The sequence below is a fragment of the Grampus griseus genome (genome assembly GCF_964374135.1).
Source record: "Grampus griseus genome assembly, chromosome: 1".
In the NCBI taxonomy this organism is placed as follows: domain Eukaryota; kingdom Metazoa; phylum Chordata; class Mammalia; order Artiodactyla; family Delphinidae; genus Grampus; species Grampus griseus.
In genome coordinates this window covers 175,394,900-175,409,642 of record NC_139017.1, presented here as the reverse complement: position 1 = coordinate 175,409,642, position 14,743 = coordinate 175,394,900, and the positions used below count along the sequence as shown (strand labels likewise).

The 14,743-nt window shown below is 45.7% G+C and overlaps 1 protein-coding gene across 1 annotated transcript; it reads right to left on the bottom strand.

The window, feature by feature from the left end:
- Positions 1-3,207: 3,207 nt before the first annotated feature.
- DFFA (DNA fragmentation factor subunit alpha) lies at positions 3,208-14,579 on the bottom strand. The gene is made up of 6 exons (XM_082658672.1): positions 14,371-14,579; positions 11,992-12,153; positions 10,007-10,149; positions 5,166-5,355; positions 4,797-4,945; positions 3,208-3,852 (listed from the first exon to the last, which is right to left on the bottom strand). Exons 1-6 carry the CDS (start codon positions 14,507-14,509, stop codon positions 3,652-3,654), a joined length of 984 nt encoding a protein of 327 aa, XP_082514798.1. The 5' UTR covers positions 14,510-14,579; the 3' UTR covers positions 3,208-3,651.
- Positions 14,580-14,743: the final 164 nt, after the last annotated feature.

Sequence of the window (14,743 nt, the reverse complement as noted above, 5' to 3'; positions counted from 1 at the left end):
TCTGTTCCCTTCATTGGAAGCTTCCAAATAGGATGGAGGACTCCACCCCTCCCCTTTATTACTTAAAAACCTCAAGTAATATAAGACACAGCCAAAATAATTTAAGACAAAACCCTATAAACACAACAAAATAAGAAAAAAACCCTGAAGGCAAAAAAAAAAAAAGATAATAAAAGACTAGATAATTAGGAAATTTAAAAATCTGGTTAGTAAAGGTACATTAGTAATTCTTGTAATTAATGTATTTTTTAAGACTATTATTTTATTCCTTTCTCTCTGGAAAATGAAAAATCCATTAGTTTTTTTCCTTTTTCTTTTACCCAGAAATTAAAGGTTGGTAAGTGGTAATTAGCACAGCTCCTGTCAAAGCCAGTTGCCTAATGGGGACCGACATTTGACTTGAGTTGAAAGAATGGAATATGGCTAATGTAGAGTTCATTAGTCCCAGTTGCTTTCTTTGACGTTCTTTTCTCCTAACATAAGAACAGGCATGCCGTGCTCTCTCTCTCCTCTCCTATTTTTAGACATATTGCTGTGCTGCTACATTTCTATTCTAGAAGGCCTGGAGGCACCGTGGTGTAAGGAAGGTAAGTGGCAGCTGGGGCAAAATAACTGTCACTCCACATTTGGTCTAGGGTTTGCAGACCAAGGAAGGTCTTTGCTCCTGCCCCCATCTCTGGCCCTGGGGCGGTGAAAGGGAACCATTCCCTACACTGACTCTGTGCTGGGTTCTATGCTCTTCCTCATACTTAACTTCATTTAACCCTTTTAATCTTGGGGCCTTAGGCTAACCTTACATTTTTGGAAACTACTGTCCCATAAGGTTAGACTCAACGTCGGTCTGTCTCACTCCAAAACCCATAGTTCTTTTTCCACTCTCCTATGCAGCTGAGATGCTTGGTGGGTTTGTTTCAAGTACAGAAGACCAATACCAACACCCAGGCCAGTCAACTAAAGCTCTACTGTGTATTTGACAGAAATAAGAAAACATTTTTCATTCAGCAGGGCAAAGATGGAAATGTTGACAGAATTGGTGAATAGAGATGCTATTCTATCATTTCTGGCATACAGGCTTCCTTTACTACTGGGCTAACTACACAGCGTTCACAAGGCTGATTTACTTCTCTTACACCACCAGCACAGTGACTACAGTTAGAAATCTTTGGGCAGTCATGTTGCAGACATATTAGGCCTTTTCCAGTTGGAGCTGACTCCAGCTTATTCCACTGGTATTAACAAAACCAGTCATCTGGATGTAGAGTAGGAAAGACTATGTGGACTTAAGAGAAAATACAAATAAGTAGAAAGAACACTGGAATTAGAACCAGAAGACCTGCCTTTGAACCCTGGCCCTCCAATTAGCCTTGTGACATGAGGCAAGTCATTGACCCTCCCTGAGCACAACTTTGCTCATGCATAAAATGAGAGGCGACAAGCCATGCCCTGCTTATTAGCTCACTCAGTTTTGAGGGTCCAATGTGGTAGGTGCTGGCACAGAGCAGACTACAAACTGCTATAAAAATCCTCAACTGGCATTACTACCCCTCCAGGGGCATTCTGAAAATGTGTGGGGCTGTTTTCAGTTGCCTCAATACCTGGAGGTTGCTACTGGCATTGAGTGGGTGGGGTAGGATGTAGGATGCTCCTCTTCCTGCAAAGCACATGACTGTTCCACACAATGAAGAATCATCCCATATCCCACGTGACTTTTTTCCCCCTACCTTTTTTTTTTTTTTTTTTTGCGGTACGCGGGCCTCTCACTGTTGTGGCCTCTCCCGTTGCGGAGCACAGGCTCCAGACTTGCAGGCTCAGTGGCCGTGGCTCACGGGCCCAGCCGCTCCGCGGCATGTGGGATCTTCCCGGACCAGGGCACGAACCTGTGTCCCCTGCATCGGCAGGCGTACTCTCAACCACTGCACCTCCAGGGAAGCCCCGCCCCCACCTGACTTTTATATGTCATTCTGGATGTTCCTAGGGATGAAAACCTCTTCCAAATTAGCCCCAAACCTAATTCTCTTTTATATGTAAATACATCATAGGGATGAAAACCTCTTCCAAATTAGCCCCAAACCTAATTCTCTTTTATATGTAAATACAAAGTATTTTTTTCCAGTTTTAACGTTCCCTGGATCTGTCAAGAATGCAGCCACCTTGTAAATCGAGGATAGCTGTGTTACTCTGTCCAGAACATCACTGTTTTGGGAAATCCCATTATAAAGGGCAATGCTGCTTGTGGTATTTGAGTTGACAGTCACTACACACCGCGCCTGGCTGCCTCTTAACAGATTCACAGTAATTCAGTGGGTAAGTACACGCATCTGACAGCTTCATTGTGCCTTTCGTATGGTCATCTCCAGAAAGTGACACTGAGATACACACCATTTTGTTGGAAATTATTTTCCTTTATTTCTTCTGAAATACTACATTTGGGGGTATTATGTTGATGAAGGTATGCACATAGGTAGGTTATCAGCTCTGGCTTTCATTTAAGGATAATTAAGAAGGCATTATAAAATATGCTATTAAAAAAGAAATATTGGGGCTAATAAGTGAGAACCAAATACGTAAGGCATTAGTAAGAGCACGCTGCATAGGTCTGAGTCCTCCTTGAGGAAGGGCACAGCAGAAGGAAACAGTTCTTTTTGTTCTGTTTGTTTTCTGTACCTCTCCCTCGCCCTAGGACTTACTTATCGTTATATTTCTTTACTTAATAATTAGCCAATGTATCTGTTAATAGCATTCTGTTTTCCTCTAAGTATGCTTAAAAAGTAAGTCAAATAAGTCAGTAACTAATTATCTTTTCCCTGCAAAGAGACTGCATTGTAGATTACAAAACCCGAAGAACAAGCTTGTACAGAAACGGGGAATATAAACCAGAAGTCTCTGCTTTGCACCCAGAGAGACCTGGAGTCGTATCTCATGGAGACTGATTTAATGACCGTTTTATACCCCCTGCTGATAAAACACATTAGAAAACTGAAAAGTTTCACTGTGGTAATGCATATAATTTCACAATACTGAATTAGATATTAGAAATGGTGAATTACTCTCCGTATGTCCCTATGGTCTGCAAATTTAATACGTGCCTTTAAAACAAACGAAAAAATTCCTTAACTTGAGAAACAAGTTTGTGGCCATAATCAACACTCTGATATGTCATCTTCTCTACTGTTATTTTGTGTTTAAAATTCTGCAGTTCCATCTTTAGAATAAGAATAGTGGGTCTATTACTATGATGGTTGCATAGTTCAACAGATTGAATCTTGAAAGAGATATACCATTTATCTGATGTAGAAGAAAAAAAAAGTTAAAAAAAAAAATAGTGGGTCTGAAATATGACAATTTCTTTTCCCTGCCCTTTACAACTACTGTCAGAGAACATAAGAACTTGCAGTTAGAGGAGGTGGGATATTGCTGGTGCAGCTCTATGGTTCAAAATAGGTCAGAGAGTCCATGTGGAGATCTGGAATAGCTTTTCTGGAAAGGGCATGAAGCCTGTCTTCCAGCCTGTTCCAGGAGAACATTCTCGAAGGCAGGGGGTAGAGGAGTATGTAGGGAGCTACAAAGGTTAGGCTGAAGGTATTTACTGACACTGACACTGGTCACACTGGTTTTCTTTGGCATGCTTCTGGCTGCCGGCTATGTGGGGTCTCATCTGGCTTGTTTGGGATTCTGCACTTCTCCAGGCAGCGAACTCCTCCTTGCTGAAATGCTCCTCAGAGAATACAAGCTCTGTACCTGCTGGAGGCGCAGGCTGAGTTCCTGATTACAGGTCTGTTGAACAGCTTCCGTCTTCTTTATGTCCCAGTTCAAAGCAACAGCCAGTGCTTTAGGGTCCTCCTTGGCAACCAACTGCGGCAAGAGTAAGAACCATTAAGAACCAGCACCTCTGCTGCTCTCGTAATTTTCTTTAGGGGGGTGAGAATCGGCAATATCAGTCTATGTCATGTCTTTATGCTGAAATGCCAGGTCTCCTTCATATTCAATTGTCACAGGCCTCTTCTCACCATACAACACCAACAGGAAAGGACATCTAGAGAGTAGTTTACTTGGAGCAACAATAAAGTCCTCCGCTCACAGGAAATTTAGCCAAGCTCAAGTCAGTGCAGCTTCTTTCCCTTCTAGCTACAGCAAGGAAGTACTGGGAACAGGGGCAAGGGTGAAGCATAAGAAGGAGCACCCAGGGACTTCCCTGGCAGCCCAGTGGTTAAGATTCTGCACTCCCACTGCAGGGGGCACAGGTTCTATCTCTGGTCGGGGAACTAAGATCCCACATGCCACTTGCCATGGCCAAAAATAAAATAAAAAATAAAAATAAAATTACTGTGAAACAACTGATGAAACAAAAACACAAGCTACAGCAAATCCCCCCCCAAAAAAAAGGAAAGAAAGAAGGAGCACCCACTTTGATGTGTTCCCTTCATCAAGCCTCCAGTTCCCTGGTCTGAGGGCACAAGATGATCCCCTCGAGTGGGCCTCTCTCAAGGATATTTTATGTGCGTCTATGGCCTATGGATCTTTTTCAACCACTGACAGATGCATCTCAGAAGCCTGAGTCCTGCTATTCCTCCCTGTCGGGGTCAGACATTTCATTACCTACTTTGGATCAGAAAATAATGTTTGATGATCTGAGGGAGGGCACCCATTTTGTTTAAGATTTGGATTAAATGAGATGTTTGCAAATGCTTTGCATAATAATGGGCAAATTGACAGCTATGATTCAAGGTCTGCAGAGGTGAAAAAAACCTGATACAAGCCTCTCCTTGCAAAGGTCAGGGTCCCTGGTGCTCGCCCACCTCCAAATCTTTACTAGACAAACTCAGCTCTGGCGCGGGTTTCTCCTTCAGCGCATTAAGGATCTGGCTCGTAAGTGCAGTTTCGGAGGAGCTCTCTCCAATACCCGTGTCAACTGCATCCCTCTCATCACCGAGGCCAGCTTTGGACTCTGCAAAGCAGATGTGAGACAGAGATCAGCACACCATGTACACGTACAGCCATACCAACATCCAGCCAGAGCAGGCAGCTGGGCAGACCGAAGCCTGTCATCTCAAGATGCCAGCAGCTGTGGTTTCACTGTTCTTGACCACATGGTAAGCATCTGGCTCTCTCTCAAGGAGAGGCTCTACTGAGTTCTCAGTGTAACTCCCCCAGCCGATGAATCCTACCTTGCTGCTTCAACAGGATGCTGCCCTCCTTCTCCAAAGCCCGGAGGTAAAGCTCCAAGAGCTGCTTGGACTGACGGGCTTCCTCTCTCTGGTCAAGGACCTGCTGGAGGGTGTTCTGGAGCCCCTGGACTGCGACACGACTTTGGCTGAGTTCCTGAGCCAGCTCTGAACATGGGACATCAATAAGCATCTGACAAACAAATACGGACTTTAAGAAATCGGAAAGTACTTTCTAAACGTGATGTTATAGCTCTCAAATACATCAATTTCGCAGACTCATTACATCTAGTTCCCAAAGTTACCTAATATGGCTGCCTGAAAGTCAGGAAAGAGGCATGTAATTTTTTCAGTTTTCCTCTGGTGAAAAAATTAGGAAAATATTGCCTTAGTGCCTTATTAAAAACAAACAGAAATAGAGTCACAGATGTAGAAAACAAACTTATGGTTACTGGGGAGGAGGGAGAGGAGGGATAAACTGGGAGACTGGGATTGACATATACACACTACTATATACAAAATAGATAACTAATAATGACCTACTGTACAGCATAGGGAACTCTACTCAATACTCCATAATGACCTATTTGGGAAAAGAATCTAAAAAAGAGTGGATATATGTATATGTATAACTGATTCACTTTGCTGTACAGCAGAAACTAAAACAATATTTTAAATAACTATACACCAAATAAAAATTAAAACAAAACAAAATCCTGATATTAAATAACCCATTGTACATTGTACAGAATATAAAGGAGGAAGTGTATGATCACTTGTACAATGAATCAGTATGAGGCTATTTCAAGCAAAAGTCTTTCTGATGTTTTTTTTTTTTTTTTTTTGCGGTACGCGGGCCTCTCACTGTTGGGGCCCCTCCCACTGTGGAGCACAGGTTCTGGATGCGCAGGCCCAGCGGCCTTGGCTCACGGGCCCAGCCGCTCCGCGCATGTGGGATCTTCCTGGACCGGGGCACAAACCCGTGTCCCCTGCATCGGCAGGCGGACTCAACCACTGCGCCACCAGGGAAGCCCCTCTTTCTGATGATTTTAACGTTAAACATTTTTATTATACATGTTCGTACTTTGAACGACTATTTTTCAAATATAAACTACTCAGCTTTTAAACGACGTGTTCAGTCTGTGAAATAAGGGAGACCTCACTTATCATACCCTAGATCTTAAGAAGGCTCAATCTTCTGGCATATACAGCATTAGATTAAAAATAGTCTTCAGGGCTTCCCTGGTGGCGCAGTGGTTAAGAATCCGCCTGCCAATTCAGGGGACACGGGTTCGAGCCCTTGTCTGGGAAGATCCCATATGTCGTGGAGCAACTAAGCCCGTGCGCCACAGCTACTGAGCCCTCATGCCACAACTGAAGCCTGTGCACCTACAGCCCGTGCTCCGCAACAAGAGAAGCCACCGCAATGAGAAGCCCGTGCGCTGCAACGAAGAGTAGCCCCTGCTCGCCACAAGTAGAGAAAGCCCACGTGCTTGCAATGAAGAACCAAGGCAGACAAAAATAAATTTAAAAAAATAATAATTTAAAAAATAATAAAAAATAAAATAGTCTTCATAAGAGAAAGATCAAACTGTTGAAATTCTTGGAGAGTAAATCTAACTTGAGCTGCAGATTAGAATATGGAGCTTAATAAGAAATGCAATAATAAGCGTTTGCATTTCTCAAGCACTTACTATGTATCAGTGAGAAAATTGATGTAAAACGCTTAGGACAGAAAGTGACGAGGTGGGCTGCTCTAGATTGGGAAAGGCCTCTTTGAAGAGGTGACTTTATGAGTTATCCTTAACTTTCATATTGCATCAATTTTCGAACAAGTAGTATTAATATACATTCATAAGGCTCAAAATTCAAGAGGTACAAACCTTCTGAGGTAAGTACTAGTATTACCACCACCATACCAGATTAGGAAAATGAGGCAAGAGCAGTTAATAACGTCCCAAGGATCAGTCAGTTCTAATCCTCAGGACGCTGTGTAATTGATCCCTGGGCTCCTCCCTTCCCTCCCATCTGTTCTCACTCCCCATGGTCCCCGAGATGGTGGTACCTTTCCTCTACCTGTCGCATGGCCAGCCTCTGCCAGCTCCTGTCCTAAGCTTCCCTGTGGAGCCTAGCTGTCAGGGCCAGGCTCACTGATATTCTGGTATCCCTATTTTGGTAAGGACTGCTGTGCTCCTTATTCTAGGGGTATCATAATATACTAGTCTGTTGGGATGGGAAGGGATCTCATGACCCCTTTCTGTTTCTTTTTTTTTTTGGCCACAGGGCATGTGGGATCTTAATTCCCCAACCAGGGATCGAACCTACACCCCCTGCAGTGGAAGCGCAGAGTCTTAACCACTGGACCGCCAGGGAAGTCCCCCCTTTCTGTTTCATAAAAAAGAAAAAACAGGGCTTCCGTGGTGGCGCAGTGGTTGAGAGTCCGCCTGCCGATGCAGGGGACACGGGTTCGTGCCCTGGTCTGGGAAGATCCCACGTGCCGCGGAGTGGCTAGGCCCGTGAGCCATGGCCACTGAGCCTGCGTGTCCGGAATCTGTGCTCCACAACGGGAGAGGCCACAACAGTGAGAGGCACACATACCACAAAAATAAATAAATAAATAAATAAGAAAAAGAAAAAACAAGAAAGAAAAAAAATCAAGCTTGCTCCTGCCCTCCCTCTGCCTGGAACACTCTGGCCCCAACCTTTCCATGACAAGCTTCCTCTTGTCCTTCAGGGTCTCCTCTTGGGACCTGCCAATGTTTCTCAACTAAATTCTATGAATTTATTCTATGCACAAGCATGTGTGAAAAATGACACTGATCTAAGCTTTTTGCACCACTGACTAGAAGAGCAAGACTGATGACACCCACATGTCCCCCAGTGGGGGAGTCTCATTAAATAAGTCATGGTACAGACATGAAATGGAATATTATGCAGTGGTGAAAAAGAGGTGAGGATGTCTTTTATAAACTGATCTGGAATACTTTCCAAATCTTTCTTTAAGACAGAGCAGAGGGCTTCCCTGGTGGCACAGTGGTTAAGAATCTGCCTGCCAATGCAGGAGTCACATGTTTGAGCCCTGGTCCGGGAAGATCCCACATGCTGTGGAGCAACTAAGCCCGTGTGCCACAACTACTGAGCCTGTGCTCTAGAGCCCAGGAGCCACAACTACTGAGCCCGTGTGCCACAACTACTGAAGCCCGTGCGCTTAGAGCCCATGCTCTGCAACGAGAAGCCACTGCAATGAGAAGCCTGCGCACCACAATGAGGAGTGGCCCCCGCTCACTGCAACTAGAGAAAGCCTGCGCTCAGCAACGAAGACCCAACACAGCCAAATATAAATAAATAAATAAAAAAAAAATAAAACAGAGTAGAGATGCTTCCACTTGTGTGATATAGGGGAGGAGGTGAAAACACTTATGTATTTGTTTGTATATAAAATATCTCTGGAATGGGAAACTGACAGATTGGTTGTCTCCAGGAAGGGGAAGTTGGGTGGCTGGAGGCAGGAGTCAGACTTTTCCTGTATATCCTTTTTTTTCTAAACAGCTTAATTGAGGGATTTCCCTGATAGTCCAGTGGTTAAGACTCCATGCTTCCAATGCAGGAGACGTGGCTTCAATTCCTGGTCGGGGAACTAAGATCCCACATGCCCCGTGGCCAAAAAAACCCCCCAAAAACCCAGCTTTATCGAGATATAGTTAATATACTATACAATTCACCCATATAAAATGTATAATTCAGTGGGTTTCAGTATAATTAGTGGTCTTCTTGTGATAGTGCAATCACCACCACAATCAGTCTTAGAACATATTCACCAACCCAGAAAGAACTGTACCCATTAGTAGTTCCTCCTTATTCCTCCTCAAAACTCCCCACCAACCCCATCCCTAGGCAACCACTAATCTACCTTCTATTTCTATGGACTTGTGTATTCTGGCCATTTCATATAAATGCAATCATAAAATATGTGGCCTTTCATGTCTGGCTTCTTTCACTTAGCATAATGTTTTCAAGTTTTATCCATGCTGTAGCATGTATTAATACTCCATTCCTTTTTATGGCTGACTAATATAGTCCATTGTTTGGATATACCACATTTTATTTATCTAGTTATCAGCTGACGGACATTTGGGTTGTCTTACTTTCTGGCTACCTGTGTATCCTTCTATACCTCTTGGATTTTGAACCATGTGAAAGCATTAATATGATTTATTCACAATAAATATACAAGTGTAAAAAATCACCACAAGGTCGCCTCCTTCCAAGAGCCTTCCCACCACTCTTGGCACACTGCCCTGTCTGACATGCTGCTTATTTTGTCTGCCTCCTTCCACCAGGACTTGGGTTCCATTAGAGCAGGGACTGTGTCTGGCTTGTTCACCATTGCACCCCTGTGCATAGAACTGTGTCAGGCAGAGGACAGGGGCTCAATAAATATTTTTTTGAGTTAACAATACTATTTTTATCCTAGTTCTACTGGAGAGGAAACATAAGCAGGGAGGCTAAGTTGCCGGTTCAAAGTCATAGAGATGGAGCTAAGATTTAGTCTGCATTCTTTAGCAGTACATCCTTGACCCACGCCTTGGGCCTAAATGGGTCTAGGTGGGGCCTTGGCGTCTGTGTTTTTAAAAAGCTCCACTGGTGATTCTGATGCAGGGTGAGGGGTGAAAATTTCCTACTCTAGGTGAGAGAATTAGAAAATGAAGAACCTTGGTTGTCATCTAAGAATTACTTAAAAATTAAGAAGCAATGAAATTATTATGGCAGGATGCCTGGCAACTAAGGCGCTGGGGGAAGCACAGGCTGGAGGAACGTGGCTATGGGTTGTGGAGGAGGCTTACTTGGAGGTCCTCCTCGGACAGGAGGATGATGCTGGACAGGTCTTCTTTCAGCTGCCTGGCCACATTCTTCCACTTCAACCCTGCCCCGCTGTCTGTTTCATCTCTGTCAAAGGACTCTTGGGTAATCCAAGCCGTACCTCCATCTGATACATGGGAGAAAATGCCCGTCAGAGTCAGATTAACCGGAAGTGCTGTTTTCACTTCCTCCTCCAACTCAGACCTCGAGGATGTCGGCACATCCTTCCGACAGATCACTTAGAATAATTTAGATGGTGAAGGAAGCACCTTTTCTCAGGGATTCATGGGGAAGCCAATCCCCATCTAGGACCTTAATTTTCCCTCTTGTTCCATCTTCCATTTCTTTTTTTTTTTTTGGCTGCAGCATGCGGGGATCTTTGGCATGAGGGATCATTCGCTGCGGTGCGTGGGCTTCTCTCTAGTTGTGGCGCGTGGGCTCCAGAGCACATGGGCTCTGTAGTTTGTGGCACGCGGGCTCTCTAGTTGTGGCGTGTGGGCTCTCTAGTTGTGGCGTGCAGGCTCAGTAGCTGTGGTGCGAGGGCTTAGTTGCCCCATGGCATATGGGACCTTAGTTCCCTGACCAGGGATCGAACCCACATCCCCTTCATTGGAAGGTGGATTTTTTTACCAGTGGACCACTGGGGAAGTCCCCATCTTCCATTTATTTCTGTGTGAAACTGCTCTGTATTCTTTTATGGAAGGAAGCCACTTAAATCCAATGTATGCTTATGCATACCCAGGATACTGTCACACTTCCCTTTAGGTTAGTTTTTTTTTTTTTTTTTTTTTTGCAGTACGCGGGCCTCTCACTGCTGTGGCCTCTCCCGTCACAGAGCACAGGCTCCGGACGTGCAGGCCCAGCGGCCATGGCTCATGGACCCAGCCGCTCCACGGCATGTGGGATCCTCCCGGACCGGGGCACGAACCCGCGTCCCCCGCATCGGCAGGCGGATTCTCAACCACTGCGCCACCAGGGAAGCCCTAGGTTAGTTTTTGTGTCTGTGGGTGTGTTCTATTTCTGTATGCAAAAACATTCATCCTCATCAGCACTTCTCCTGTGCTTGGGGATGGGTCTTATCCTTGACTGGAGCAGCTGCAGCCACTGTTCACTGTCCCTTGGGCCCAAGTACAAAAGTGGCTGGGAAAGCCATCGCTGAAGGGTGACTTCCTCACTTTAGTGGCCTAGGGACTTTCCTCAAGACACTTCTTTAGCTCTTTGATCCTTGCCCGTCAATATTAGTTCCCTTTGTATTTCCAGTGAGGATGATGCTAATGATGGTGACAGGTAATATTTATTTGTCTTACTGTGTACCAGGTAAGATCTAAATGCTTTCTATCAGTGGCTCTCAACTGGGAGTGATTTTGCCCATCCCACCCCCAGTAGACATTTGCCAATGTCTAGAGGCATTTTTGGTTGTCACAATTAGGGTGAGGAGATGCTACTGACACCTAGCAGGTAAAGGCCAGCGATGCTGCTAAACATCCTGCAAGACACAGGACAGCAACCCCACAACAAAGAATTCTCCGGCCCAAAATGTCAGTAGGACTGTTGAGAAGCCCTGGCTTGATACGTACTATGTTCTAGTATCCTTACAACAACGCCAGGAGACAGGTACTGTAATTATTATCTCAATACGGGGCTGAAATGTTAGATAATTTGCTCAAGGTCACATGGCTAGTAAATGGCAGAGCCAGGATTCAGACCAGACAGTCTGACCCAACCTGCGGCACAGATCTCTCTCCCTTGCTGCATTTTAGTTGCTGTCGGTCTGTGAGTTATTTGAGAACTGAGCCCGTCTCATTCATCTTCATCCCCAGACTCAGCACCGCTCTGGTATACAGAAGGTGCTCAGTAAACGTTTGCTGCATAAATGCTTAAAACAGCCAACCAAACAGCAACCAGGTGCCTATGTAGTAAAATAAATCATGATGGATAGTATATAGTATATACAGCCAGCATTTCTTACCTGAATTGTTGTACGCCCACTTCTCATTCCCAGCCAGTGCCACAAACTTAGTATTGGCAGGAAGACACAGGAAGTAATCGTCATCATCCACTATGGTGCCATCCTCTGCCAGGACCAGGGTGACTGGTGCCAGGGACTTGTCAATGGCCAGAATGTCACAAGCTGAGAGGAATAAAATATTTGGTAATTGACAAGTATCCATAGGGAAATTACATCTGTCCTTGCACTCTCAATATGTATGCCCCGGGACTTCCCTGGTGGCACAGTGGTTAAGAATCTGTGCCAATGCATGGGACACAGGTTTGAGCCCTGGTCCAAGAAGATCCCACATGCCACGGAGCAACTAAGCCCATGTGCCACAACTACTGAGCCTGTGCTCTAGAGCCCGTGAGCCAGAACTGCTGAGCCCGTGTGCCGCAACTACTGAAACCCACACGCCTAGAACCTGTGCTCCGCAACAAGAGAAGCCACTGCAATGAGAAGCCCGCGCACCGCAGCGAAGAGTAGCCCCCGCTTGCCTCAACTAGAGAAAGCCCCCACGCAGCAACGAAGACCCAGTGCAGCCAAAAATAAATTTTTTTAAAAAAGTATGCCCCCAGAGCCTAAAAAATCCCTGGTAATAATAACTATAATAACTATAATGATGACCACTAGTACTAATATAACACTTACCATGTCCCTGGTACTGTACTAAGTGCTTTTCACATACAGCATTTAATCTCCTAAAAATCCTATAACGCAGATACTATTGTTACTCCCATTTTTACGGATGTCAAGCCCAAGGCTCAGAGAAGTTAAGTAATTTGCCCAAGGTCACACAGTAAGTGGCAGAGCTGGCATTTCAACCCACACAGTCTGGCTCTTGAAAATGTGTTTTTCTTCCAGCTACTCTATACCCACATTAGGATGCACTTGAGCCTTTTCTTGGATGAACAACAAACCAAAGTCTGATTTGATTCCTTGAGAACAAGCAGTCTTTCATTCATTTCCTCAGTGGTCTACTCAAATTCTCCCATGTGTCAAATGTCACAAAGAAAAAAGAGAAAAAGAAGAAAATTATAAAAAAGAAAAGAAAAAAAATGACTTTATGTTCTCACAGTATCTTTCTTGGCAGCCTTACTAACCTATAGGAAAGTATAAGAGAAGCAGAAGGCAGAAGTTTGTAACAGTAGTTTTTCATCTTTATGATCACTGGGCAAGAGGCTTTGTCCAGGGCAGGTCTGTACCATCCCATTTAGTAATGGCAATGCCTAAAATGCTCATGGGACTAGAGTAGGCAGAGAAGTAGCCAAGAGACTACAAAGATCATTGGGCAATGCTGTCTTCCACCCAAATAGAACAGCAAGCCTTGTATAGGCCGAGCTCCAGAAACACAAGCACTTACATAAGCCTCTGTGCCAAATGCATCCAGCCACCGCACGGATGGGGCACTAAAACTTAAGCAACTTCATGCCAAGCAAAAAATATGTAAACACTTATATGGCAAAAACCATGTCACTAAAGCATTTAGAGTGCTTTGGCTGTTCCTGCATCTCTGAAAGACATCTGTCTGATATCTATGGGGCTTGGTGACCCTGGGAGGAAGCCCTGAACACGCTGACACACACGTCCACTACATGCCCGGGGATGACACACACGTTTAACCAATAGAACTTCTTTGGGTAAGCAATTTACTGCTACAGGCCAGCAACGTGTAAGTCATTTGAATATCTCATCTCCTTCCAGAGTCCCAATCCTGTGGATCAGGGCTGGAAATACACCCACTTTGCTGATGAGAAAACTGGGGATGGAGAAATGGTTAAGTGCAAGGTCAGGCAGCTAGTAACGGTATGCGGCTCAGAATTTCTGTCAGCTCGGTCACTCACAACAGACGTTCCTTGTCTGGCCCTCCCGGATGGTCGGTAACAGCTCCCTCTTTACCGCACAGGTACCTGCCAGAGCTGACTGTGGAAACCCGCTCCCACCCCGCCATAGGCTCAGCTGGGGGACCCAGTACAACCTTAGGGAGCCTGAGTGGCAGGAATACAGTGGACTGAGTGCGATCCAAAATCTGAGTCATCTGAGGCGAGGCACCGAAGTAGAGTCTGTCTTAATTCGCATATTGCTTCCCGTCTGCCTCTCCACCATATGAATCTCACACAAGATAAATTAAGTTAAAGTGCCGGAAAACGCTATGAAACTGCTAAGTCGCCATACCCACCTGAGTCATCTCTGTTCCAAGGCTCCACTCGAGAGACAAGAAGCCCCAAGTCGCCTCTCCTGACCCCGCCTTGCCCCACCGGACATCCCCACCTCTCCCCGGGTCCCTTCAGCCCGGGCCCCGGCCCCCCAAGTCCTCGCCCCCGTCCCCCCAAGTCCTCGCCCCCGTCCCGTGCCAACCCTTGCTCCTCAGCTCCTCGAGGCAGGAGGCCGCCACGCCGTGCTGTTCCCGGCTGTGGTTGCGACACAGGAGACACTGCTTTAGAGCCCGGATCTCGCTGGGTTCTGGAACGCTGGGTCCCCCGACCACCTCCGTCATCTTCAGGGTCTGACCTGACCAACGCGGGGACGTCAGGGGGGCTGGGCGCGGGAGTCCTACCCAACTCCACTCCCACGGCATGCCGGGAGTTGTAGTTCTTGCTGTAGCAAATCACGCGTGGGACCAAGGCACACCGGGAGATGTAGTTCTAGTTGCAGCTAATTCCCTGCGGCCCCGGGGGCATGCCGGGAGCTGTAGTCTGTGGGTCCAAAGCCGACTTAGGTCGCGCAATCC